Source organism: Lepisosteus oculatus, chromosome 8, assembly GCF_040954835.1.
Source record: "Lepisosteus oculatus isolate fLepOcu1 chromosome 8, fLepOcu1.hap2, whole genome shotgun sequence".
NCBI lineage: Eukaryota > Metazoa > Chordata > Actinopteri > Semionotiformes > Lepisosteidae > Lepisosteus > Lepisosteus oculatus.
In genome coordinates this window covers 17,868,995-17,894,686 of record NC_090703.1, presented here as the reverse complement: position 1 = coordinate 17,894,686, position 25,692 = coordinate 17,868,995, and the positions used below count along the sequence as shown (strand labels likewise).

At 36.8% G+C, this 25,692-nt stretch overlaps 1 protein-coding gene and 1 long non-coding RNA gene across 5 annotated transcripts in view; both read left to right on the top strand.

Annotated features, from left to right (window-relative positions):
• Positions 1 to 2,992: 2,992 nt before the first annotated feature.
• On the top strand, positions 2,993 to 8,917 carry LOC107077799 (uncharacterized). 2 transcript variants are annotated; one of them, XR_011190151.1, is made up of 4 exons: positions 2,993 to 3,063; positions 4,246 to 4,283; positions 7,913 to 7,970; positions 8,282 to 8,917. It is a non-coding gene; the product is annotated as an uncharacterized lncRNA (long non-coding RNA). The 2 variants fall into 2 exon arrangements; XR_001478791.2 differs by lacking the exon at positions 2,993 to 3,063 and having other exon boundaries at positions 4,120 to 4,283.
• Positions 8,918 to 10,623: 1,706 nt separating this feature from the next.
• ccdc9b (coiled-coil domain containing 9B) overlaps positions 10,624 to 25,692 on the top strand; it is a 54,092-nt gene continuing 39,023 nt past the window's right edge. The window contains exons 1-5 of one of the 3 annotated variants that reach the window (XM_069193320.1): positions 10,791 to 10,879; positions 11,841 to 11,980; positions 22,034 to 22,144; positions 22,551 to 22,655; positions 24,503 to 24,679. In XM_069193320.1, the coding sequence (XP_069049421.1) occupies positions 22,052 to 22,144; positions 22,551 to 22,655; positions 24,503 to 24,679 (375 nt within the window). In that variant the 5' untranslated portion in view covers positions 10,791 to 10,879; positions 11,841 to 11,980; positions 22,034 to 22,051. Of the gene's footprint in view, positions 10,880 to 11,840; positions 11,981 to 22,033; positions 22,145 to 22,550; positions 22,656 to 24,502; positions 24,680 to 25,692 lie in introns of all 3 variants that reach the window. The other 2 variants (XM_069193319.1, XM_015350914.2) reach the window with 2 other exon arrangements.

The window sequence follows — 25,692 nt, the reverse complement described above, 5'->3', positions numbered from 1 at the left end:
TATACATGGCATTTGAAATTCTTAGGTGACTTAAGGTAGAGCAAGTTATTACGGAAAACAATGACTGTAATTATGCTGTCTGTCAGGGATGGTACTCCTCTGCACATTTTTATAGTTGTGTGCTGTCAGGGCAAGGTGACTGTGGTTAGTTCTTGTCTGGTATTCATTTTTGTTGCAAAACAAGGCAGACAAATGAGACACTTAGACTTATTCATTCTGGGTGGACCTTCTTCATATACAGTAAATTTTGATCATTTCCTTTTATTTTAAGGAGAGTTTTACAGAAAAAAAAATCCAATCTGTCCACTTTGTGATCTGTAGGAAAACCTGCAGTGAGGTGTTTAGATTTCCTGCATTGGAAAAAAAAACATTGTGCTGTTGTATGTGCCTTAAATACTGTTTTCCTGCACTTTGTCTTTCTGCTGAAGCTGAGAACAAATTTAGAGAGAAAAAATAATGCTAGGGTACTTTGAAAAGAACTGCGAGGAAATATAACTTTCCTATTTAATTAATTCACTATTGGACTCTTGTGTTTTCTGTTTTCACAAGTATTGTTATTTTTATTAAATCTTGGATTATGTGCTCTTTTAGTTTGCTGATAAACAACATTTGTTTATTCTGTATTATTTTCCTTAACCCACTTAGTTGTGCTCACACTATAACAATACACAGTTGCATGTCATTTATTGGTATTTGAAGAAATGAGGTGCCTGCAGCCGCCTGATCCAGACCTTCAATATCTCTCACAAAAGGTGCTACTTCAGTAAGATAAGAACAGGGCTAAACAAGCAGAATTACTTTTAAAGCAAATACAGAGGTGGGGGCACAGTGAAATGGTGGTTTTAGCTCTTTTCTAAATAGGGAGAACGTGGACTAATTCAATCAGCTCTCAATGTAATAGCATAAATGGATTAGGTGGTATTATTTTAATTTTTTCCCACTTAAAATGTGATTTTGTATGATGTGGTAATGTCAGATGCAAGAATCTTTAGGTTAACAAAATACTGTACTTTTATATTTGTTACTGTTACTTTTTTTTTTTTTTTCACCTGGCACTTATTGCTTTACACTTTAAGAATGTAGAGGAACATGAGAAGGCTCATTATGTATGTAAGAATAAAGTATATATTAATTTTACACATTTTTAGTTCTTAACATGGGTGACCTTTCTAGGAAAAAAATGCTTTCTTGCACACATGATGTACTTTGTGGTTTGATGGTCAGTATAAGAGTATCAGTGTATATTCTGTTAAGCGTAGTGGAATAGGCTTTCAGCGCTAAATGTTTTTCCTTATGTTGACATGAATATTTTCAGTCAAATATCTGGTTATGGAAAACAAGTTTTGGCTGAACCAGACAAACATGATTTTATGAATACTTGGCATGCTTGACACTACTTCAAGCAGCAATGAATTATTTATGTGACCTGGCTTATGAAAAATATCAATGCAGTATTTAAAAGCTACAAACAGTTTGACCACCATGGTGGAATGATGTACAGTGCATGCTAGGTTCAGCTGTCTCAATTCCAGAGTATACATTATGTGTGATATACTGCTGGAATATTATGTTAACTATTCACAATACATTTTAAGGTGACAGACGCCATATTCACTCAGAGACACTGAAGACCATGAGGACATGTCATAGGAATGCTATCCATAGCTCTCCAAAGCTAAATTAAGGTGGTGATTAGCAACAGTTGTTTCAGTGTCTGTCACCATGCTTGATGTAAATGTATTATGATCAGAAAGCCCTAGCAAAAAAAGGCTTGAAAATAACCACAAATAGTCAGTGCCAGTATTTAAAGAGACTTGCCGTTTTACCACAAAGCTTTTCATGGTGGGATTTGTGTTAGGAAATTGAGGTGTGATTAAATTACAGTTTTTCTAATTGCATTTTACAGATACTGTACTGTAGGTTGGCTGGCCTGAAAATGAAGAAGATGGATACGATCATTCTGTCTGCTTCTCTCCAGCCATTCCAGGCGTCAACCTGATGCTGCAGTGCTTGCCCATAGCTTGTGTTTTGACCTGATATGAAAGTAGCAATTACTTATTAAAGAGATTTTGGACACCACTGTGAATATAGAGAAAGGGACAGTACTACAGTGTTCACAGCTGCTACAACACCATCCTGCTCAGATCTAAATAGAATGCTCCATTTGATATGGTAGCTTGTTTTGCAACACGTAGTATTGTAGTATTCAGGAAATCTCCTCATTTAAAATTGTTGTCCATACAGTATATATTGAGGCACACTGGTTTGTTTCTTTGGTTTCTTAACAAAAGTGCAAAACTACCATTTTGCAAAGGGAATCCATAGGGAGAAACAGGGGTAGAACCCAAGAGGTCCTTATGGGTTGGGTGTCTCAGCAGCCTTTGACGCCTGAATTCATAAACCCACCTGACTTACTGAAAGTCGCTTGAGAGGTGCAGCCATGCAACTGGGAGCCGGGCCCTTAAGGGATGGAAAAGAAGAGGAAGACTCCCCTGACTCGCTGAGATTCACTTTGAGAAGTGCTGCCTCACAACTGGGAGCGGGGATAGAAATGAAGAGAGATGGATCCCCCAGCTCAAAACTTTAGATGGGACATGCATTAACTGTGTCAAAGGTTTAAATAGGTGGAGAGATAATTGAATAACAGAGGAAGAGAGGAAGCGTCCCCATTTTCTTCCCCAAACCTTCACTTCATGGTTATCATTTAAAATGGAAAGAAGATCTTCTCCCTTTGGTGAAGTCATCCATGGAAAAAGAGGCAAGTGAGGGGAAGTTCACCCGAGAATCTTAATAAAACTGAATAGAAATTTGTACCGATTTTTTTATGATAATGCTCACACACAGAATAATGAAGGGAGGTTTTCTGAACTATTTTATTTTTTCTAATTGTCACAACAGTAATAATAGTGTTTCTGCTTTTTTCCTTATTGTGCTAATGGCGTAAGCACTAGTTCTTTTGTCTGACTTCCCATTCTGTTTGTTTTTTTTTGCTAGTTTTAAGCTTAAGAATGAAGAAGCCCCAGGAAAGGGAGTCTCCTGCTTAAGCCTGCTAACCCTCATTATGTGAGTTTGAAAGAGAAAAGATGTCTTGCCAAGATCACAACAGTCTCTCTTTGACATTGCGCAGTTTTAATTTATGTGTTTACGGTGATGACTTGAAGACCGGGTCAGACACACCCATATCCTGAAGCGTGCAAAAAAAAAAAGAGAACAGGTTTTCACAAACTCAATTAATCTTGTTCCACTGGAACTGGAACAAGCTGGAGGGCTTTTTCAGTTTGCTATGTGTTTTATAGAGTACTGCGTGTTTTCTTTTTCAGTAAGATTTTTATTTTTGTCATAGGTTAGCAGCACTGTGTGCAGAACAGTGGTTTGCACAAGCCTTTGGACGTGGCTCTGATATGGAATTCATCTTTATTTCCATTGGGTGCTTTTCAACTTTTACAGTCAAAATTTACAATTTACAACTTTTTACAGTCAGATTGGTTCAGGGGTTATTGGGTAACTGCTAAGAAGATGTCCACAATTCTAGCCTTAAGTTGACCTCATGTATGGGCCCCTGACATACATTTGCCATACTGATTCAAAGACCATATAATACTCACAAAGAATGTCCAAAGAGCCCCGCATATCTTTGATAATTGTACTGAACATGTTAAAGTAACTAAGTAAGCCTTAATCTGTTTTTGCAGCACAAACTGAGCATGCCAAACACAATGCAAATGCTGTTTGGTTGATTTTATCTTTCGATCCTCTGAACCAGTTAGCTTTGTTTTTTAACCATTTCTCCACCCACTGTTTTCCCACCCTCGAATCATAAACAGGTCTGTGCATTCATCTAGGAATACATGACACTGTGTATTGTGTAAGAGATGAGGCACCTTATTTTTGCTGTAAAGTCAACAGGAAACTGCATGACACTACAGAGATATTGATTATTTACACGCAGAAAATAGCCTTCTGTGGTGTGCTACTTTTATCTTAAAATGCCATAAAAATTAGGGTTGTTATTATAATTAGTATGCACTTGAAAGTTTAATGAAAGCAAGTGCTGTATTTTTGCAGAATTCCCACAGTTTTATGGTGATCATGCCATGTGCAGTATGTACAGTGCTTTGCTGTTCCACAATTTCCTCTAGGTTTGTGCAGTATCATGTTTCAACATAGCCACTTACAGTTTACCAGTCTTTAATCATGTTTTCACTATACTTCACAAAACGTTGTTACCCTTTACTCTCTTCCCAGGACAAGATATTCTAATACTATAGAGCAGTCAGAAAGTGGTAAGTGTTAATTTTTGATATATTTTGTGAAATGGAAAAACAAAATACTTCATTCATTTGATTTCAATCCATGTGATTGACTTGTTTCAATTCAATTTTAAGTACATTTGATTTATTTTTAGTGTCTTCATCAATATTAGTCATATTTAAAAGTTTACACAATTATACACAGAGTAAGAAAACAACAGACAACTCTCCAGGAACAGAGAAACAGAACACCTGCACGTCAGGAACTGACAAAAAAGAAAAGAAAAAAATAACAAAATATAACTAAATCAGACTTAAAATATTTCTTATTCTTCTTCAGTTTCTCTTAAAATTTGTCTTTGGTCCTTTTGCTAAATTTCATAATATTTTGTGATGAGCTCTCAAAAGCTAATTTGAATTAGTGTCCCAACCAGTGGAAAAGTCATGCTCTCAGCTAAATGCAACTTATTGTTGGTGGGGTTTTCCCTGAAATCTGCAAATGTTTCTCATAAAGAAATGTCAGTGTCACAGAAAGAAACCAGATATCTTTAGTCATAGACCTCTTTAGAATTAAAGAGGTTATGATCCAAGTGATAAAACCCCTGAAAGTTATTAACAAAATCAATCCAGGGGGCTACTTTAGGCCAATAGTGAAACAAGAACCTTAGCACAAGAGCTGAGTTAGAGATTGTGTGTCCAAAACTGACAACAGAGCCAATTTCCTGAGGGCCGTATCTGGAACAAAGTATGGTATACAGCTAATATTCTGAAGAAGATTCCTTTAAATCCTACGGTATAAATACTGTCTGCATGACATCATCAAATCAATAAATTACTAGCAACCACATTGCTAAGATGGCTTCTTTATTATGTTTCTTTTGTTCTAATGCTCCATAAATGGCTTTAGTTTCTATTCATACACATTGTACAGCATGAATAGGTTATCAGATTGAAAGCTGATTGAGCCTTTTTAGAGTTATAAATACTATGCTCTTGACAGGATTTTATATTCAAAACAGAAGAAAACTAGAATTAGGGATTTGGAATGATCCCTAAACAAGGGGATTCTAGGTCAGGTGTCATGAAAACAGTCACTAAAGAAAGTCTACACCCCCTTGCAAAATTTTCGGCTTTTGTTGACTTACAGCTAGTAATTAAAATGCATTAAATATGTTTTTTTATCTGCACAACCTACCCCACATCATACCAGTAAAAAAAAAAATCTAGATTATTAAAAAAATTAATTAAAAGTAAAAATGGAAATTAATTAGTTGGATAAGTATCCACCCTCCGTAATAGCAATCCCAGATTAACTCTGGTGCAACCAATTGCCTTTAAAATCACACACCATGTTAATATGGCCTGTGTTAAATTATAGTGATTCACATGCATACAAAGCAAATTCAGGAGATTCTGTAGGTTCCCTCTACTAGGTAGTGCATTTCAAAACAAAGACTCAACCATGAGCATCAAGGAGCTTTCAAAATAACTCCAGGACAAAGCTGTCACAGGTCAGGGTATGGGTATGGGACTATTATTAAGAAGTGGAAGTGGAATGACACTTACCTAGATCAGGCTGTCCCTTCAAACTAAGTGACCAAGCAAGAAAGAGACTGATCAGAGAGGCTGGGAAGAAGCCAATGGCTACTTTGAAAGAGCTGCAGGCTATGATGACTAATCTTGGTCAAAGTGTGCATGTGACAATCGGCAATCGACAATTGACAATTGACAGTCGATAATCTACACTGCACTGTACTGAAACATCAAAATGTAAAAAAAGCTGAAGCTCATTTTGGAATGTGATACAATTTTGCATCTATTGTTTTCCTGTGGATGTAGGAATTGATGTTAGTTAAAAATTATCCAAAAAATAAAACAAAAGAAGGCAAATATTTACAGTGGAACAAGTAATAGGTTTATTCCATGCTGAAAAATAGAAGAAAGAGAACACAACTTTTCGTCCGTGGAGCCTTAAGAAACGTTGTGTTCTTTTTGTTCTTTTTTTCAGCATGGTATAAACCTATTACTTGTTCCTTTGCAGCCTACGCATGCTGACCCAATATTTACAGTGTAGCTTAAACTTGTACACGATTGAATCTAAATTTGGTCCAAAGAAAAGTTGATATTCCACATTTAATAGCTTTAATGGAAAGAATGCAAACTCGTATGGACTTAAAGTGACTTAGCATTAACCCTTTTCCTCTTAGAGATGTTTTAAACACTGAAGAGAAACAGGGAAACACCCCCTCTAGTGTTTATAAGCAGACATACAACTGGTTATGACACAGTATATGTTACAATGTTGACTACTATTCACACCTGAAGAAGGCTCCACGGCCGAAACGTTGTGTTCTCTTTCTTCCTTTTTTTCAGCATGGAATAAACCTATTACTTGTTCCTTTGCAGCCTACGCATGCTGACACAGCTACCCACCTGAACTACTATTCATACTGAACATATTAATTTGGGTGAGAAAGGGGCAAGTTTCATTGATCAAAATTTTAATTCAAATTGAATTAGAATCTTCAAAAATGTGATTCCGACAGCTAAAGTAAACTGTGTTTGCTAAGTAAACACAAATGAAATCTAAACGACTCATTGTCTGGTGATTCAATTTATTAACATCATTTCCTCCCTACACATCCATAAGAACAATAAGCTACCTTTGTACTACAAAATACACCTCACAGGATTAATTGATAAAGCAGCCACATTTGCAGTAGCTCAATATGGAATTGTCTTTCTGCTTAAAACAGGAAAACAATAACATTGAATAAAAAGAGAGCAACAATTTAAACAAAGATTTATGCATAGCGGTGTGTATGAACGTACCAAACACTCTAACCATTTTTATTTCAAAATCTGCTGAGACGTGGAGAAACGTTATTGTACGGTAATGTACAGTATGTACAAATAACAAGCCTTGTCCAGAATATAGTCTTGTCATCTGCGACATGTTTTGTCTGCAGTACTAGAGTAACTACTTAATAACAACTTTATTAGATTAAAATGTATTTCTTTAGCAATTAGAATGCAGTTTTATACCATAGAGATTTCTGGATGTGAATCACGGAAGAAGTGAAAGTGATTGCGAACGGTTTAATTTTCCTTGCATGGACTGGGAAATAAACAGTTGAAATTGAAGACACGTCTAATGACTGCTGTAAAAGGATAAAATTATTAAAAAAAACATTAATCTCATCCTTTGTGTTCTCTTTGGGCTCTGGATGTCTGTTTGAGACAGACTGTGTCCATCCAGTCATCTGAGGGACAGATATGGGCACCAGTGTTCTCTTATCATTGGGGAGGCCACACACATGGAGATTGGCGACTGGTGACTGTGCTATATTTCAAATGCGTGTAGATTTAAACTTCATATTGTTGTCTGCAAAAAACATCGACTGCCATACTATTTCCCCACTGGGTATCTGAAAGCTGATGACTAACTGATATGCAAGGAATTTATCAATTTGAATATGATTGGGTTTTAATAGTTGTTTTCAAACATACAGGAAATTAAGTGAAATATGCTGCACAGACAATACTACCACATATACATATACTGTATACATACAGTATATATACATATAGGAGTGAGACAACTAGACTTCCTTGAGGAAGCTTAACAACCTGTAATTTTAATTATACTCTTGTTGTTGCAGTTCAAGCAAGAGCACCAAGCATCTCCAGTCATCACAGCAGAACAGCAATGGTGCACAGGTAACATTTATGTTGTATATACTGTAATATTAGTGCACACAGAATAAGAAAGGAATGAACACAACTACTGACTCTAAATAACACCAGAGATACACTTCCTTGTCACATGACTTCCAAGGTCCACATAAACCCTTAATTCGGGAACAAATAAAGAACCATGTAAATATCTTTATATTTGGATTTACAGTATATCATGGCTGTTGTAAATAACTATTACTCATTTTTACATTGTTTGTTTAGAATTTTAAATTACCCATTGTGGATCCACGCTGTTATCCTTGTCTGTTCACCCATTTTCTATCACGTTACAGAGCAGACTCACCTCTGGCTTAAATGGAGGCTTACCTGTACATCAAGAGGAGCCAGGGGGTGGACCTTGGATTATTTAACCTGTCTTTTATGGTGTACAGTAGCAATTTAGTATTGTCTTAGTTACTGAGGAGTTTTCCTTTTGCATGTTGTCACACAGCCTGAATGATTGTAGATCTGTTATTTAAAACTGCTTGTAGGAAATTCTTTTTGAGAAACTGGAGCTTGTTATTGTTGTTGAGAATGTTTTCTTTTAGAAATATTTTTCTTACTCCAGACACATTTTTGTTTTTAGATTTCAGTTACCATCCCTGGATTTACTGTGGTTTAGACACGCCAAGTGTACAGTACTTAGTACTACTAATTTAAATGTTAAACCAATGTCTTGACTATTGATTATTAAAAATCTCATTGGAGTTAAGGTGAAGCAGTTTCTGACTTCTCTACTTGATCTGCTTCGTAGGGGGTGAACTGGTGTACAGTACATTATTATTTTTATTGTTATTGTTATTATCGCTATTATTGTTATTGTTATCATCATTATTGTTGTTCTTCTTAAGAATGATGTGTGGTAGGAATCAGGAAGGAAGGAACATTACCTTTTAAAAGTTAAAAGTTTTCACAGTTTAAGAAATTTAGCTGATTTTGCTCTGGACTTTGTACAATGATATAATAAATTTAGGTTAAAAAGATTATGTTTATGTCAGATTATGTTTTTTTTAATGTGAGTCAGTAAATAACTTTATATGATTTGTCAAATTGTATAGTCTACTATGGGTTTACATTTAAAAAGCATAAAGTTTGAACTGACTATAAAGGAAACAATACTGTAGCTTTTTATCGTTTACTGGAATGATTTCGTTGTCTTTGACATGTTTGGAAAGACGTTTCACTGGTCTTCAGTGCAATCTGCAGTTAATTTGAATATTGAATGATAGTTAAATGTTTACAGTGGCTGCACTTGGCTGTTTTTGCATAGAGCCACCACATAATTAGGGTGTTATGAGACATATTGTGCTGTAGTTATTCCACGTTCCAAAATACAACAGAGCATGCTTGAATTATTTTGAGTTTTATAATCTCTCCTAAAGGGTTTATGCATTATGCAGGATGATGAAAACATTTGAATTTAAGCTGAAAAACATGCAACTGTATCCCAAGCACAGACAACAGAATAGAGTTTGAGCAGTACCAAAGGCATGCCTATTTACCCCCGAAGTACTCTGGGACATTTCCCAAGTATGCAAGTCACAAGCTTTTAAGTTTGCTTCATTCCTTTCAGAACAGCCTGTGCTGTTTGTCTCTCCCTCAATTAGCATGCATGGCAACCAGAAGCAGCTCTGGCCTGCATGTGCAATTATGGGAAATCCTGCAGAATGCTGTTTACCCTTCCTCTTACTCTCTAGAGAGGCAGTCAGACTTCTGTTCTGTCAGACACACACCAAACATCAAACAAGTAAGGGGAAGTGTAAGGGGAAGAAAAAAAAAATATCTCATGTACAGTACAAATTGGGTATTTTCCCTGCTCAAAATGTCTTTCAAACACATCATAGAGAAGATCCTGTAGTATTGTCTTCACAGAAAAAAAGGATTATTGAATGAGATCTGAACGTTCCTAGGGAAAAAGTGATTCTTGGTTTTGTGTATTGGTTTTGTGTGTAGTGCATGAATTTTGTAAGTTTTGAGGAGGGGGTACTTAGTGACAATTGGCTAATATAGCAAACATCATTTTCTCAATTTGAAGGGACTTATTATAGGGGGCTTTATTAATAAAATTATAGTTTAAAAAACATGCAGTAGTTTTACAGCTCTAAGAAGAAGGTTCGTTTTTTTTACATGTAATGGTGAAAGGTTTGACAGCTGATTAATGTGCCATTTGTGAAGCTAGCTTAATAGGAGGTTCCACTTGGCCAGCTAAACAGCGCAATACCCTGGCTGTCTTCAGGATTATTTCTGAAGGTAGGAGAACTGTATGTAAATTACATGATGCAGAATTAAAAAGATCTTCAAACTCTTTTCAGCTTAAGAACCTGGTTGTACTGAAATAAAATGTAGATCAATAAATCTGGGAATGATTTGCATCTGACAATTCTAGCCCTGTGTTGCAATCGCTGTTGCTGCTGATGAACTACTTTTTCTTTGGTTGTCTTACTGCAAAATTGTATTGCATTCTAAGTATATTTTTTATATGTGTAGCAAGCAAGTCAGTCTCCTCATGGACTGTATTCTAGCTTGTAGATTAGACTTTAACTTTTGGTTATTCAATGTCCCTTTAAATTGCAATGGGGTGTGTGGGGGGGGTGAGTAGGGAAAGGCGGGGGAATAGTGGTGGGGAAGGGGGTTTGAAGGGTAATTTTAACTGAGAGCAAGCGTTCGTAGGAGCAGCAGGCAGTGTGAAATACGTTCTCAGGGCTCCCTGTACATTTGTCAAAGCCAGCCTGGGCTTTTGGCTGGCAGCCCAACTTGGCTTTTTGTAATCAAAGCATGATCACGGACTCCATGCAGCTCGCTGTGCAAAAGCCTGCCTGATGCCTCACTCGGCTAGCTCTCGTTTGGAAGGAGCCCAGTTTTCGCCGCTGACATCCAAAATGCACAGACCTGTGAGTCCTCTCTCTCTGTTTCTCAATCTGTCTCTTTCTCTCTGTCTCTTTTTAGGGATTATGGTGTATATAAAGGGCTTCTCTGAGGTGTAAACTGCAATTTCCCTCATATTATGTTTATGTTGTGGTTCTATTGCATTTGTTTTCCAATAGCATGGATGTGTGGTGTCAGACAGCTCCATGGAAAAAGTGGCAGTGCCAGCCATTTCTAGAACGGCCTTTATTTCGAGACAGGGGGCTAATTGCCACAGCTGTTCTGCTGAATGTTGAAAACATGGGACTGCAAGCATCTGTGTGCATTTCAGCCAGCCGATGTTAGTTCAAGACCTGCTTCCCTTTTGGGGCTTCGCTTCTGAAACAGCTGACAGTGAAAGTATGCAGAGCTGCAGGGAGGGATGTCATTCGTGTTCCAACTGAAAAGCATCACAATCACTCTCGACACTGATGATAACGTTTTGCTTTAACCCTGCATGAGAAGATGCAGCCACAATTGGTTTCTTTCTGATGTGTTTTCTTTTTGAGTCTGGGTCTGACATTACATGTTTGTTGGAACTGCCAAATAGTTTTTAAATATTGTGCGGCCTTTATAAGTTAAACTTCATCTATCTTTCTAACATTGTAACAGCCTTTAGTCCTTAGGGAATAGTTTTAAATATGTTTTTTCTAAGACATTTTTGTCCTAAAGTTAGGTTTTAAAGTGAAAAACCCTGAAAATGTTTTATTTTTGTCTTACAGAGCCTGCCACTTATCTGTTGTTTTCAGAAACAAAATAGGTTTTCTTCACTGTGCTGCTCTGTTTTTTTTTAGTGAAATAATGGCTAATACTCACTTTATCGAATACTTCTCCTTTTGTTCACAAACAAAAAATTGAAATAAATCTTTGGCTCTAAGATGAACATTGTCTGTTAAAATATGTGATTGTTTTTTTAAATTGTGTTATTATTTTCCACCCCCTGAACAGGACTGTGCTGTGAGTGCAATTTAAAAGGAGGATTACAATATAAAAACTGATGTGGGACAGCTCCAGTCCAAGCTCCATCAGCATCTCAATAGTTTCTTTCCTTTAATTAAAAGGAAGAGATCTGGAATTTTTACAATAAGGCAAGTAGCATCTGTATTTCATAGAACAGGTTGAATGTCTGTGGCCATCTTAACTCACCTGGAGTAAAATGAATGGCACAGCATTCTTCCATTCTTTGATTTGTTTTTTTGTTGTGAATATGGCACCACTCAGGAAGCAGTGGCGCTGTGCTATTTTTCCAGTCTTAATGAGAAACAGCCCTTTGCTCTGGAAGCATCATGCTTCACGTATAGTGCTGTCTTCACTCCATCTGGGAACTCAAGACACATGCTCTGTTCCAAGCTGCTTTTGTTGGCAGCATCTTCCCCGCAATGATTTACATCCTCCTTCAATCATTGCAAAGTTTTTGGCTTGCTTAGCCCCCCTAGTTGCTTTGAATAATTAGTATGTAGTGCTTTTTCATTAAGTGCATTATCTCTCATGGCAATCTCCTCTTCACAAGGAATTCCCATGTGCTGAGCAATGTTGTGTTTTTGTGATGTTGTAAGCTTTATAGAGAGTTATATCTGCATGCTTATCTAGACAACCTGCTTTTTTTGGAATGTGTTGGTGGAGAAATAGGGTAGCATGTGAAATGGTTTAATAATCCTTGTAAAGAACCTTCTTACAGTATATTCTAATTTTTGAAATGACTGTCTTCTGAGAAAGGATCTGACAAAATGTTTGGAATCTGTACTGTACTTCAGATACTCTAAATCAGCCGCCTACTGTACCTGTGTATTGTTCTTACAGCAGGGATATACAGGGATTTTATCATTTGCCTCTACTTTGTGAAGTTTAGCTCTTCAGTGTTGCTTTAACAGACATAAATAAAACTTACTAGGCATGAATATGCCCTGGTAGTCTGTTAAAGAAAGTAAACTGCCATTTCTCTTGCAGTCCTCCAAAAAGTTTAAGTGCATTAATGAAGGAAAACTGGAAAACACGTTAACCTGTACACTGACTGACAACTTAATCATTACGTAAAGTTCACATACAGTAGCTGAGATGGGATGAAAACCAAAACACTTACAGGACTAGGGCTGCAGATAGCAGTTATGTTGTTTCCCCACCCAATTAGATTATTGATCTCCACAGGAATTGATTGAAATTAAGTTTCCTGACCTGATTGCCATGAACTGTAGAAAAGAGAAAAAAAATGTTAAACGTAAAAAACAAAACAAAACAAAACAACTATTACTATTTTGGGAGTGAAAGAAAGCAAGTACATATCATATTTCAAAAGAGCTCTGCCTCAGAGCTCCAGGGTCCTGGGTTCGATTCTGCCCTCTGTTGCCTATCCATGTGGTGTTTGGATGTGACCCCAGTGTTCACATAATTTTCTGCAGGTGCTTTAGTTTACTCCAGCCTCCCAAAGACATGCTGGACTGGTTTGATTGGCAGATCTAAACTGTACCTTTCTCTGTGACCTTGTCAAAAATTCACATCCCATCTTGGAGAAGATAGTTTTCTATTTGTCATAACCTTCACAGGACGAGTAACTTTCTGTTAAGAGATGGATGTATTATTGGGCAGATTGAACTCCTTAATAAAACCGATTTCTTGATTAGTATGGCAAGACAGATTACAACCTGATAAATTGAGCTAATCAACCATATCTTGCAAATATTTTCAGGTATCCCTGCCTTATTTGACTATAAGATGAAGATAACTTGAAATGTACAGATTGTTTGAAGTAATATCCATATATACTCGCTGCACTTTTAGGCAATATTTCAAGGTAGCTTGTAAAATGTCATTGTTCATTTTGAAAAAAAAGAATCCTTATTTCATTTCAATGTGTGTTTCTTTTACATACAATTTCCCTTTATGTACTGTATAATAAAATAATTTAAATGTAATAATACATAAATATAATATGTAAATAAAAATGTAATATATAAATAAATCTGAGATATCTTCAAATAATATTATATGGCATTGTTCAAAATGTTTTTCTTTATTGTGCTGTCATGATATTAGTGTGTTAATGTGACATTGACATTGTACTGTATGTACTGTACAATGTTAATGTGAATTGGTAACCTATTAAGAGTCTATTAGGAAACTATAGAGAAGCATCTATTTATTAAGCATGTTAAGGATTTCTGTTTGTTTACTTGAAAACTATACATATAATAGAGGGATTTCTCTGAAAACCTAGAATTGGGTGTGGCATGTCAGTGGAAACTGCTGGCAGAAATTCTTGGTATTCAAACTTTGTGAAACAAAGTTGCTTTTCCAGTACAGATATACTGTAGGTAGTCAGGCTGGGGTATATACACAATATGCGTTCCATAAATATTTATTCAACATTGTTCCTCCTAGTGTGTAGTGGTAAAGATGTAGAGAAACCTGAGTTGAGACAAGAGGTATCAACATATAACTTTCCTAGTTGCTCGTGTCTTTCACTTAGTTTTAATTGAAGGTGCCATTAATTTGATATGACTTGATCTGACATTTTGAAATAATTATCTTTCTCATACATTTGTTGCATCTGTTTTGTTTACTGTGGTTTCCGGGGTACCTAAATGCAAGTGGAAATCTTTGTGTAATTGTCTGTAATTTACTTGTTTAGAATTTTTACTTTTGACATCATTTGGTTGGCAAAATTGCATTTTTTACACCATAGCAGTTAATTAAGCTATGTACATTACCTTATAACTCTTATTTGAAAGATATCTGAGGCATCGGGCTGTAACTTTATTGTAACATTTTCTGGTCAGCACCATCTAAGGAGAGAGAAAAAAACACTGAATTAATACAGGTACATTTACAAGTGGTGAAACTTTATAGCCATTTAGTAGGTCAACAAACATGTCTGTTCCTTTGTTAAAATACAGAACTCCCTCAGTCTCTTTCACACAAAACATTGAAGAAGCAGTTCTATACTGCTGTTGCTTGTGTGCAAAGTTCCATGGCAGGAATCCTTGTTTTGGCAGGACATGCAGGAGTCTGTATTAATTTCCAAAGCACGGCAGGCATTTGGCCTTCAATCCCTGAGCTGCCAGTTTAAAGTTACAGTGTTTTAAAGCAAATGCACTTTAAGATGATACATTAAATCCCTTTTGTCTTATCATATGTCAGATATTGATTGGCTTAACTCAGAACGCAATACATTTGGAGGATTTCTTGAGGCCAAACTTGGCTATTGAAGAAACAGCAATTTTTAAATATTGTAGTGTCTCCATGGTGACAGACAGGACGATACACAGAATAGTAAAGCTGGTGAACATGGTTTGAACTGACAGTAACTCATTACTGTCAAAAATTAAATTAGATATTTAGAGGCTTTAAAATTTAGTTTTGGTTGATTTTTCCATTGTATCCATGGATTTTTTAATGACTCATAATTTTCTTAACTGGTTATTTTTAATGGACTTTCAGCTGCTTAAAAATATGCAGACAGATTTATTTCAGTTTATTTTATTAGATTGGTAGTTTTTGTGACCATTCAATCAAAATATGCAAAATATGTGGTTTATTGCCATATAATTTGTGGAAGCAGAGTTGTGCAGCATTCTTGGGATTTCACTTTGGTTTCTCAGCTCTTGTTTCAATTGTTGATAAAGTGTTAAAATATTAATGTAATGTAAATATTTAAGAAAGAATAGGTTCTTGGTTAATCCAAATTGTGATTCACTTGTAAACTGAACATGAAAAGAAAAATCTTTACTTAATTGCAGCTCACAAAGTTACAGTACTGTATAATCAAGAAAACTTGCATTTGCATAGCAAAGAGCATTGACATTTTGTTGAATAAAGATGACTTATGATGATGATGATTATTATTAAATTTGTGATGCTGACGAACATTTGTCATTAACAGGATGTATTGACAGGTGGTCAGCTGTTAAATTCAAAGGGCTAATAGCATCTAGGCACTTTCATAACACTGCAAACTGTACACTTGCAAAGTGTGCACTGCACAAAATTGCAGATTCTACAGTGCCTTGCGAAAGTATTCGGCCCCCTTGAACTTTTCAACCTTTTGCCACATTTCAGGCTTCAAACATAAAGATATAATTTTTTTATTTTATGTGAAGAATCACCAACAAGTGGGACACAATTGTGAAGTGGAACGAAATCTATTGGATTTTTGAAACTTTTTTAACTAATAAAAAAATGAAAAGTGGGGCGTGCAAAATTATTCGGCCCCTTTACTTTCAGTGCAGCAAACTCACTCCAGAAGTTCAGCAAGGATCTCTGAATGATCCAATGTTGTCCTAAATGACTGATGGTGATAAATAGAATCCACCTGTGTGTAATCAAGTCTCTGTATAAATGCACCTGCTCTGTGATAGTCTCAAGGTTCTGTTGAAAGCGCAGAGAGCATCATGAAGACCAAGGAACACACCAGGCAGGTCCGTAATACTGTTGTGGAGAAGTTTAAAGCCGGATTTGGATACAAAAAGATTTCCCAAGCTTCAAACATCCCAAGGAGCACTGTGCAAGCGATCATCTTGAAATGGAAGGAGTATCAGACCACTGCAAATCTACCAAGACCTGGCCGTCCCTCTAAACTTTCAGCTCAGACAAGGAGAAGACTGATCAGAGATGCAGCCAAGAGGCCCATGATCACTCTGGATGAACTGCAGAGAACTACAGCTGAGGTGGGAGAGTTTGTCCATAGGACAACAATCAGTCTTACACTGCACAAATCTGGCCTTTATGGAAGAGTGGCAAGAAGAAAGCCATTTCTCAAAGATATCCATAAAAAGTCTCGTCTAAAGTTTGCCACAAGCCACCTGGGAGACACCCCAAACATGTGGAAGAAGGTGATCTGGTCAGATGAAACCAAAATCGAACTTTTTGGCCACAATGCAAAACGATATGTTTGGCGTAAAAGCAACACAGCTCATCACCCTCAACACACCATCCCCACTGTCAAACATGGTGGTGGCAGCATCATGGTTTGGGCCTGCTTTTCTTCAGCAGGGACAGGGAAGATGGTTAAAATTGAGGGGAAGATGGATGCAGCCAAATACAGGACCATTCTGGATGAAAACCTGTTGGAGTCTGCAAAAGACCTGAAACTGGGACGGAGATTTATCTTCCAACAAGACAATGATCCCAAACATACAGCAAAATCTACAAAGGAATGGTTCACAAATAAATGTATCCAGGTGTTTGAATGGCCAAGTCAAAGTCCAGACCTGAATCCAATCGAGAATCTGTGGAAAGAGCTGAAAACTGCTGTTCACAAACGCTCTCCATCCAACCTCACTGAGCTCGAGCTGTTTTGCAAGGAAGAATGGGCAAGAATTTCAGTCTCTCGATGTGCAAAACTGATAGAGACATACCCCAAGCGACTTGCAGCTGTAATCGCAGCAAAAGGTGGCTCTACAAAGCATTAACGCAAGGGGGCCGAATAATTTTTCACGCCCCACTTTTCATTTTTTTATTAGTTAAAAAAGTTTCAAAAATCCAATAGATTTCGTTCCACTTCACAATTGTGTCCCACTTGTTGGTGATTCTTCACATAAAATAAAAAATTTATATCTTTATGTTTGAAGCCTGAAATGTGGCAAAAGGTTGAAAAGTTCAAGGGGGCCGAATACTTTCGCAAGGCACTGTATCTTGTGGCATTCTGTCCCATTCTCTTCATAGAGCCTGAACAGTTACTGTATGTGCCTGTTCACTGGTCTTGAGCCATAGATGCCACAAAATATACAAACTATAAGTGGAGCTCTGTGGCAACCAGACCCTCCTGCCCAGATCATTATGCTAGGACCTGAAGAACCAATCACTTGTTCTGTGTTATACAAGAGTTAGCTAATATTCTGTAGATCTGTGCCATACTTACTGATGTCCATCAGTGTGCTGTACACAAAACTTTATTCAACAGTTAAGTGGCATAGACACCACTGCTGGTAATTACACCTAAAGTGTTGCACACACTATCTCATTCTTGCAGTTGTGTTGTTGAAGGTTTGTAAACCTAGGCCCATGTGTGATTGTCTGGCATGCAAACAATGCCTGTTTAGCTAGTTGCTTACAACTGACATGCTGATATGTTTGTTGTTGTGACATGAGGCATTTTTGATGCAGTGGAACAGGAAGTATCAAAAGTGCAAAAAAGTGAGTTGATATTGATTTTGGCAAGGTGTCTTGTATTGTTTTCAAGATCATGGCCTGTCATTTATGGCCTATGTTTGGTTGCAATGTTTTGACAGTTTAGAAATTCTGGCTGTGATCATCCTGGATTAGTCTAGCCTACAACATTCCAATGACATGAAGGCATTGTTTTCTTGATAAGTAGGGCATATAGGATCGTTTATTTGTATTTCTTTCTTGATTTTTAAATTAAAGCAGGATTAATCTCATAATCAACTGACTGATTATATTAATATATCACTTTATTGGCCATATACAGTGTACTGTACATTTTTTGTATTAGGAATATGTCTTTTCGCATACCCCAGCTTGCTCTCCGTGAGACACACAGACACACGGGGAGAGAGAAGCTTGGGGTCAGACCGCAGGGTCAGCCATTTATACGGTGCCCCTGGAGCAGATGGGGTTAAGAGCCTTGCTCAGGGGCCCAACAGAGTAGGATTACTCTGCCGGCCACAGGATACGAACTGACAACCTTCCAGCCACAGGGGCAGATTAATATTTGAATGCTGAAACTGAAGTTTTTTTTATCTCTATGGGTATGATAAATTACAGTACGTATTAGAAAAAAAAAAGAGTATAAAATGAAATATTTTGATTACACAAGCATTCAGACCCATAAACTCAATATTTGGCGGAAGCACATTTGGCAGCAAATAGAACAGCAAGTGTTTTTGGGGTAGTTTTGGCAGGTTTCCTCAAGCTGTCTCCAGTTGCTTGAGATTCATTTATGAATGTTTTTTTTTTTCATTTTGTTTAAAGCAGTTTTCACATCTTTCTACAAATTCTCAATAGGATTCAAGTGAGGGTTTTGATTGTGCTCAATGACATTCATCTTGTTTTCTTAAGCCACCACAGTAAAGGTTTGGGTCATTGTGTTGCTGAAATGGGAACTTTTCTCATAGTTTAAGGTCTTTAGCAGACAGAGGCTGGTTTTCTCCTAAGATTTGCCTGTATTTTGCTTCTTCATTTTTTCTCATAATCTTGTCCCTCGTGATGTGAATCAGCCTATTAACATGGTTCTGCCACAACCATGCTTACGTAACTTAGTGCTTCTAAGTGTTGAGTTTGCACTTAGATTTAGACCACAAAGTTCAAGTTTTGTCCCATCTGACAGATATTTTGGCACAGGCTTGCAGTATCACCTACGCTATACTTTGTAGCAAACCCAGTGCAGGATTTGAGATGGGTTTGCCACTCTTCTTACAGGTTGGCTTTGTGGAGTTCATATGATAATGTTGACTCACGGCCATTTTGTCCCATCTTAGATATTGAACCTTATATAGTAGTTCTTTCAAAGTTTATATTGGCTTCAAAGTGGCATTAGTAATTAGTTTACTGCATGGCTACTAAGTTTGAAGGGATGGCCCGATCTAGGCAACGCGTGGGTGGCACAATGCAGCTTCTATTTCTTGATGATTGAGTAGAATGTACTCCCAAGGATATTTGGAGATTTGGGTATTATTTGCTTCCTTCTATTGTGCTGTTCTATTACTTTATACCTGACTTGCTTTGAAAGCAAGTCCTTAGACTTCATGATGTTTATTCTGAAATCATTTCGGTATGTGCATTATTATTGCACACACAGAGGCCACTTGTTAAGGTATTTTTTTTTTCAAATTAATTTAGCTATGAGTTTGGATTCTTTTGCAATAATGTTTTATTAATGAAAATTATGTTTACTTCTTTCTTTATAGATTTTTTGCTTAGAATGTGCGGAGTAGCTAAGTATGTAACAAATATTAATTGCTACTTCAATGTGTAATGACTCAAAGCCTTCAAGCAATGAAACATCAGATCTCTACAAGGGTTTGAAAACGTTTGCAAGGTACTGTACATTATATACAGTAGTTATCACATTCTCAACCTAATGCTGCTTGAAACACATTGTCTTGAAAATTATGCAATTGATGCTTTGGAGGCAAATTATCTCATAAGTCATTGATGGTAGAGTGATTACTTGTCAGTGTAATTACAATTCTAGCTGATTGTCAATGTGTGCAGAGAAACAATGGAAACTAGAGCTCAAACACCTTGAGAAAACTGTACATTTCCCCTAGTAAGGAGAAAAGAGTATCATTCTCAAACCCTTGTGTATGGGGCCCCTCAAAAACCTGCTTCCCAGTCACAGAAACATTCTTTACAACTTTTAAGACATCTTAAATAACTGTGTTTCTGTAAGAAGATAGAGAGATCAGATTAATTAAAAATGGTAATCTTTAAAGATGTTCATTGTTGGAAAGTGGTATCAAAAACTGGTACTGTAAATAAAATGCAGTACTACATACTGTAAATCAGTGTAACTGTGAAACAGTTGTTCAGCAGTTAGCTTGTTAGAAACACAATGTCCTTTTACTGTATGTACACTTTATGCTCCCAAAGAATATTTCTCCTTAAATTTGGTCAGATCTGAATATTAAGCATTTGTTAAGAAATGTGTAATGATATAATATCATGTATCCAACTAAGATAACTTCATTTGCATTAACAATTCTAAAGGAATCAGTTTTGCTCAGGATCCTTGCTGTTATACTGTACTTTGGAAACTATTATATAATGTCCCATCAATATGTGTGATATAAAAAATTTCCAGAGCTTAACTTAATTGATTCATTTGATAAAGTGTTCATTAAAATAAAGTACATGGAAGGGATGAAAAGACTCTTTGTTTTGCTTTCATCTTTACATTGATATAAAATGGTGTATATGTTATACAGTATATATTAACCTCTGTTTGATTCTTTTTAGCCTGTATGCTGACATAGTTATACACTTTTACCTTCATGAGGTATATGAATCTTGCTCCCAGAAAATAAATTGTACAGTATGTGAATGTGAAATTATTATTTTTGCAACTGTTTTGACCCTAGAATTCAAAAGGGACAAAGTACTCTGGGCAGAAGAAGTTTAAGTAGGCAGCTGCATCAGCATGTGTAGGCTGCAAAAAAAACAGGTAAAGGTTTATTCCATGGTGAAAGCAAAAGAAAAGTGACAAACACCTGAAGAAGGCTCCACAGGTGAAACATTGTGTCTCGTTTCTTTTCCTATCAGTATGGTATAAACCTTTACCTGTTCTCTGAACAGTAGGTATTTGACAGCGCCCCTCAATTATTTAATTTATCTTATTAATTTTATTTGGAGACAAGAACAATACTAGCCAAAGAACAATTAATTGCTAAATCAACAAAAGTACCTTTCTTTGTTCTTTCTTGTTACGAAAGTTCTATTTCCATATTAAAACCACACTCTTAGCATCAATAAACTGGTTTGGCAAATTCAGTTGGTTAGTTAATAAAAAGGCCTCTTACAACTTCTGTGCTGTTTACTGTACATACTTAATTATTTTACTTAACTAAGGAACAATTCTTTTGTGGTTCAGTTGTTCTTCAGATTACTTTTGCATTTTAATTTTTGACTGTAAAGTGTAGAAATTTACGAGTCATACATTTGGAAAAGCAAATATCCCACCTCATAAATAATGCTTAAAAGTGGTACAGGCAATTACTGTAGCTCCAGTATCAGATTTGGATATTAATGGTGAAAAGATAGAGTGACATAGTAGTATAGTGGTTAGCAATTGTGCTTTTTAACTCTATTGTCATAAGAGGTCTAGCTTCCTCCCAGCTCCCAAAGACATGCCAGCTAGTTTTGATTAGCACTTGTTCAATGTTTTTTTCTGTTGCTCTGTGATATATTGACTTCTTGTCATGGAGAGAGCAGCTGTATACTTACAGTCCTGCCTGCTGCCCTTGGTTTGGGGTCAAACTCTGACTTGCCTCATCCCTCACAAGAACTATGGACTATAAGTCTATGAGTGCTTAAAGACAAGAGCTGATATACTTTCCTTGTCAACTTTGTTGCTATTCTGAACAATCAGGAAACAATTGTGGACTGCAGCCTCTGTTGTGGCATACTTAATACCCCCAAGAAACTGTGCATTTCTTTTGCTCTTTACTTCAACTGTTATTTCTTTCCAGAATAATTCACCTGATGTCATGTTTAAAAAGAAAGAACAGAAGGATGCAGAACTGGATAAGAAAATTGAAGCTTTACGGAAAAAGAATGAAGCGCTGATGAAAAGATACCAGGTGGCGTCTTTGAAATTTCATTTTGGTTTCTGAACTCTCACTTTGTCTGCATAAGAAATATAAAGAAAATGAAAGAGGTCACCTTTGTGTTACCCTTTGTGTATTTATCTACAGATATTGTAGAAGATTTTGTGAAGTCATAAGCCTAAAAGCAAGGGGGGTGGGGGATGGAACACAGATAATACATTCTGTATTACACAGTGTTTTCACTTTTTTCATCTACATACAGTATTTTAAAAGTTGTACTACTAGATGAAAGAAAAGAAAAGGCCCTGGCAGTGTCTGAAAAAAAAGAAATTAGGGAATGATAAAGCAAAACAGGAGCCGCTTGTTTCCACTGAGTTGGAATTCAGTGAAGTCACTCTCTTGTCTCAGACCAGACTTTAAACCTGCCCAATCTTCACAGGAAGTAGAAGAAGACAAGAAGAGAGCAGAAGAAGAGGGCATGGCTTTCCTCAGCCGGAGAGCGAAAGCAGAGGACCTTACCATTACAATCAAGAAGTCCCCCAATGTAAGTAATGGAGTTTACATTTACATTTGCCTACCACCAAGACTGGATATACAGTATACTGTGTAAACAAGGAGTGGTGTTTTTAATCTGAGATTGAATTAATCTCTCTCTTCCACCCACCCATTTTGTAACGGCTTCTTCCAATTCAGGGTCATAGGGAAGCCAGAGCCTGTGCCAGCAAACAACAGGCAAACTACACCCAGGACAGGACACCAACAGGGAAGACACAGACACAGATATTCACACACAGCCCAGTTTTCTCAGAAGCCAACTAACCTACTAGTATATTTTTAGACTGTGGGAGAAAATCAGAACACCTGGAGGAATCCCACAGGGAGAACATACGAACTCCACGCAGAAAGCACAGCAGGTCCAGAACCCAACCCAGGGCCCCAGCACTGCGAGACAACAATCCTAACCACTGCACCGTCATGCCACCCTCTCTCCCTCTCTTTACATTGTTAAAGCTAAAAGGCTACTTTTGGTACTATCAAATGTAGAGCTAGGACTATTAACTGTTAGTTTGAAACAATATGGCTACAATTTCAGTAGAACATCATCATCTGCATGAGAAAGGAAAGGCATTGAGTGAAAAAAAAACAGAGCAATGCAAAATACCCAATATGTTTGCAGAGCAACCTGTAGATTTTAATTCCACACAGAAACGTAGAAATGAAGAAGAGAGACAGTTTTTTGTGTTTCTTTGGGTCTGTCTGCCACCCATGCTTTGCATTCCTTCAAAGGCTCCTCACTTGAACCTCATCAGCACAGTATGTATGCTTGTACTGTATGTTCAGTACTAATAGAGATCCAGATGTTTCACTTTCACTCAATTCAAATTAATTTCACATTAAATAGAGAAAGGGAGAAAATAGGAACATGGGAGGTAGAATCATTATTAACCTTGAAACATTACTGCATCATATCTGCTCCACCTCATACTGTAGTTAAATGTATATGTTGGAATACTAGACAGGAAATGAATTTTAGTGCAGTTCTTTTGTGTTTTTAAACGAAATAGAAATATAGAAAACCCAGTGCAGTATAATACAGAGTAGGATAGTCAAAAGCAACAGTGTGTTTAAGGCACTCAATATAGAGGAAACCAACCAACTGTTGAATAAAAACACTTTTAAATTGCTACAATAAATGACAATAATACTACCATTATGTATTTTGACCTTCAATTAAATTAAATTAGGGTACAGTGATCAGTAAATCCTATATGCTTGTAATACAATATTTGTTAACTACTGTAATATTGCAAAACCCTTGATATTCTATTCTATATTTGAACAAGATTACAATTTGTTTTGATGGATAATGAAAACTTTTTTGCATAGTTTGGTTTGTACTACTTGGACAACAGTATCTGCTTCCTGACTGGCTACTCATTAAATAGATCTGGTGCAGTGCAGGAGCTGTATTTATCAAGCTTTTCAGGGCTGGTCACACTCTATGCATGCATCACTCAGCCTGAGCACCAGGGTTTCCATTGGTGGCTCAGATTTTATTCTCTCTAGAGGCACAGTATTTTGCACAACATCTCATGTAAATGACCATTTAGATGCTCTTGTCTTTTTTCTGTGATAGGTCAGTTGGCTTTTATCCGAGTTTAGGCTTTGTGTTACGATGTTCTATTTCAATGAAATTCTCTACTATGATACGTATTCTACCAGGTAAGCAGAACACTAAACATGCCTTTTTCTGTTTTCTTTTTGTCCAAAGGGAAAGGCATGACAAGACTCTTCAATATTGAATGATTTTAGATTTTGCCTCTCTGGGCACAATAAATTTCATGCTCAGCTTCACAAAATCGCAGTCTCTTTTAGATAACAGAAAAGCAGTTGGATGTCTGTTTTTTTCTGCAGGAGGCCCGAGTTGTCACTAAAAAGCCTGGATCCGGGAGTCCTCTGAGCCTTAGGGGAGGAGCAGAGCTGCCAGAAGGGGATGTTGGGTTAACGTTTCATGTGGGAAGGGGCAGAAGGAGGCAGCTGTTGGTGACAATGGCCAACAAAAACAAGGCAAGTTAACAGTTTTTTTACAGCACAGAACCTAAAAGGGGTTTACATTCAAAACAAAAATTCATCTCTTGATTGTGAATTGATCAGTGCATATTAAAAGTTCTTTGAAGGAGGTTTAAATGTCAGGACTCCTTAGCAAAACACTGTATTAAAGGGATGATTGATCCTAGGTTTACATGGTTTGATCTAAGCCAGACAGTTAGGGAAAATAAAATCATAAACAATGGCATTACTAATACGTTTTAATCTGCATGTAAAGATTTCTTAAATTATTTTATCAAGAAACCAGTTCCTTGCATTTCAAGTTCACGTGTATTGTCATACTGAATATGCCTGAGTACAATGAAATGCTTACTTGTGTGTTTTCCTCACATGTCAAATTACATAGCAGATGACATAACATTTGATCTCAATGATCTCTGGCATATTTGACTTATGTCTGTTGCATTCACGCATTCTAATTGTTTCTTAATTTAAATTTGATCGTACCTTTGTAAGGAAGATCTTAATCTAAATAGTGATGTTTTTTTAAACAGAAGGCCAAGAGGAGGGCAAATTCAAATCTCACCCACTTCTGCTTTCCTGCACATAACTACCTGTATATCATCTGCTGAGCATCCCGTGTGCACTTCTTTCTAGTATCCCCTTCCTCCACCCCATCTTCACCCCTGCAGCAGCTCCCTGGCTCATTCCTTGTAAAGAGAGGGGGGTTCTGTCAGTGATGTTCTGGCTGATGCTCCCTCAGTCAATGGCGTTATGCCATCTGGACTTTAAATACATTTTGTCTCTGCATTTCATTAATTAAAATAAATACAAGAAGAATCAGGAGTAAAAAAACATTCACAGCAATTTTTTTCAAGATAGCTATTACAGTAGTCAGATCTTCTGAACACTTTTTGGCCTAGTGAGCATAACATTGTCCCCATGTTTATTGGCTTGAGCCTAAATTATTATTATCCTTAACATAAACAGTACTGTAGGATTAACATATACCACATAACCTGGTTGCTCAA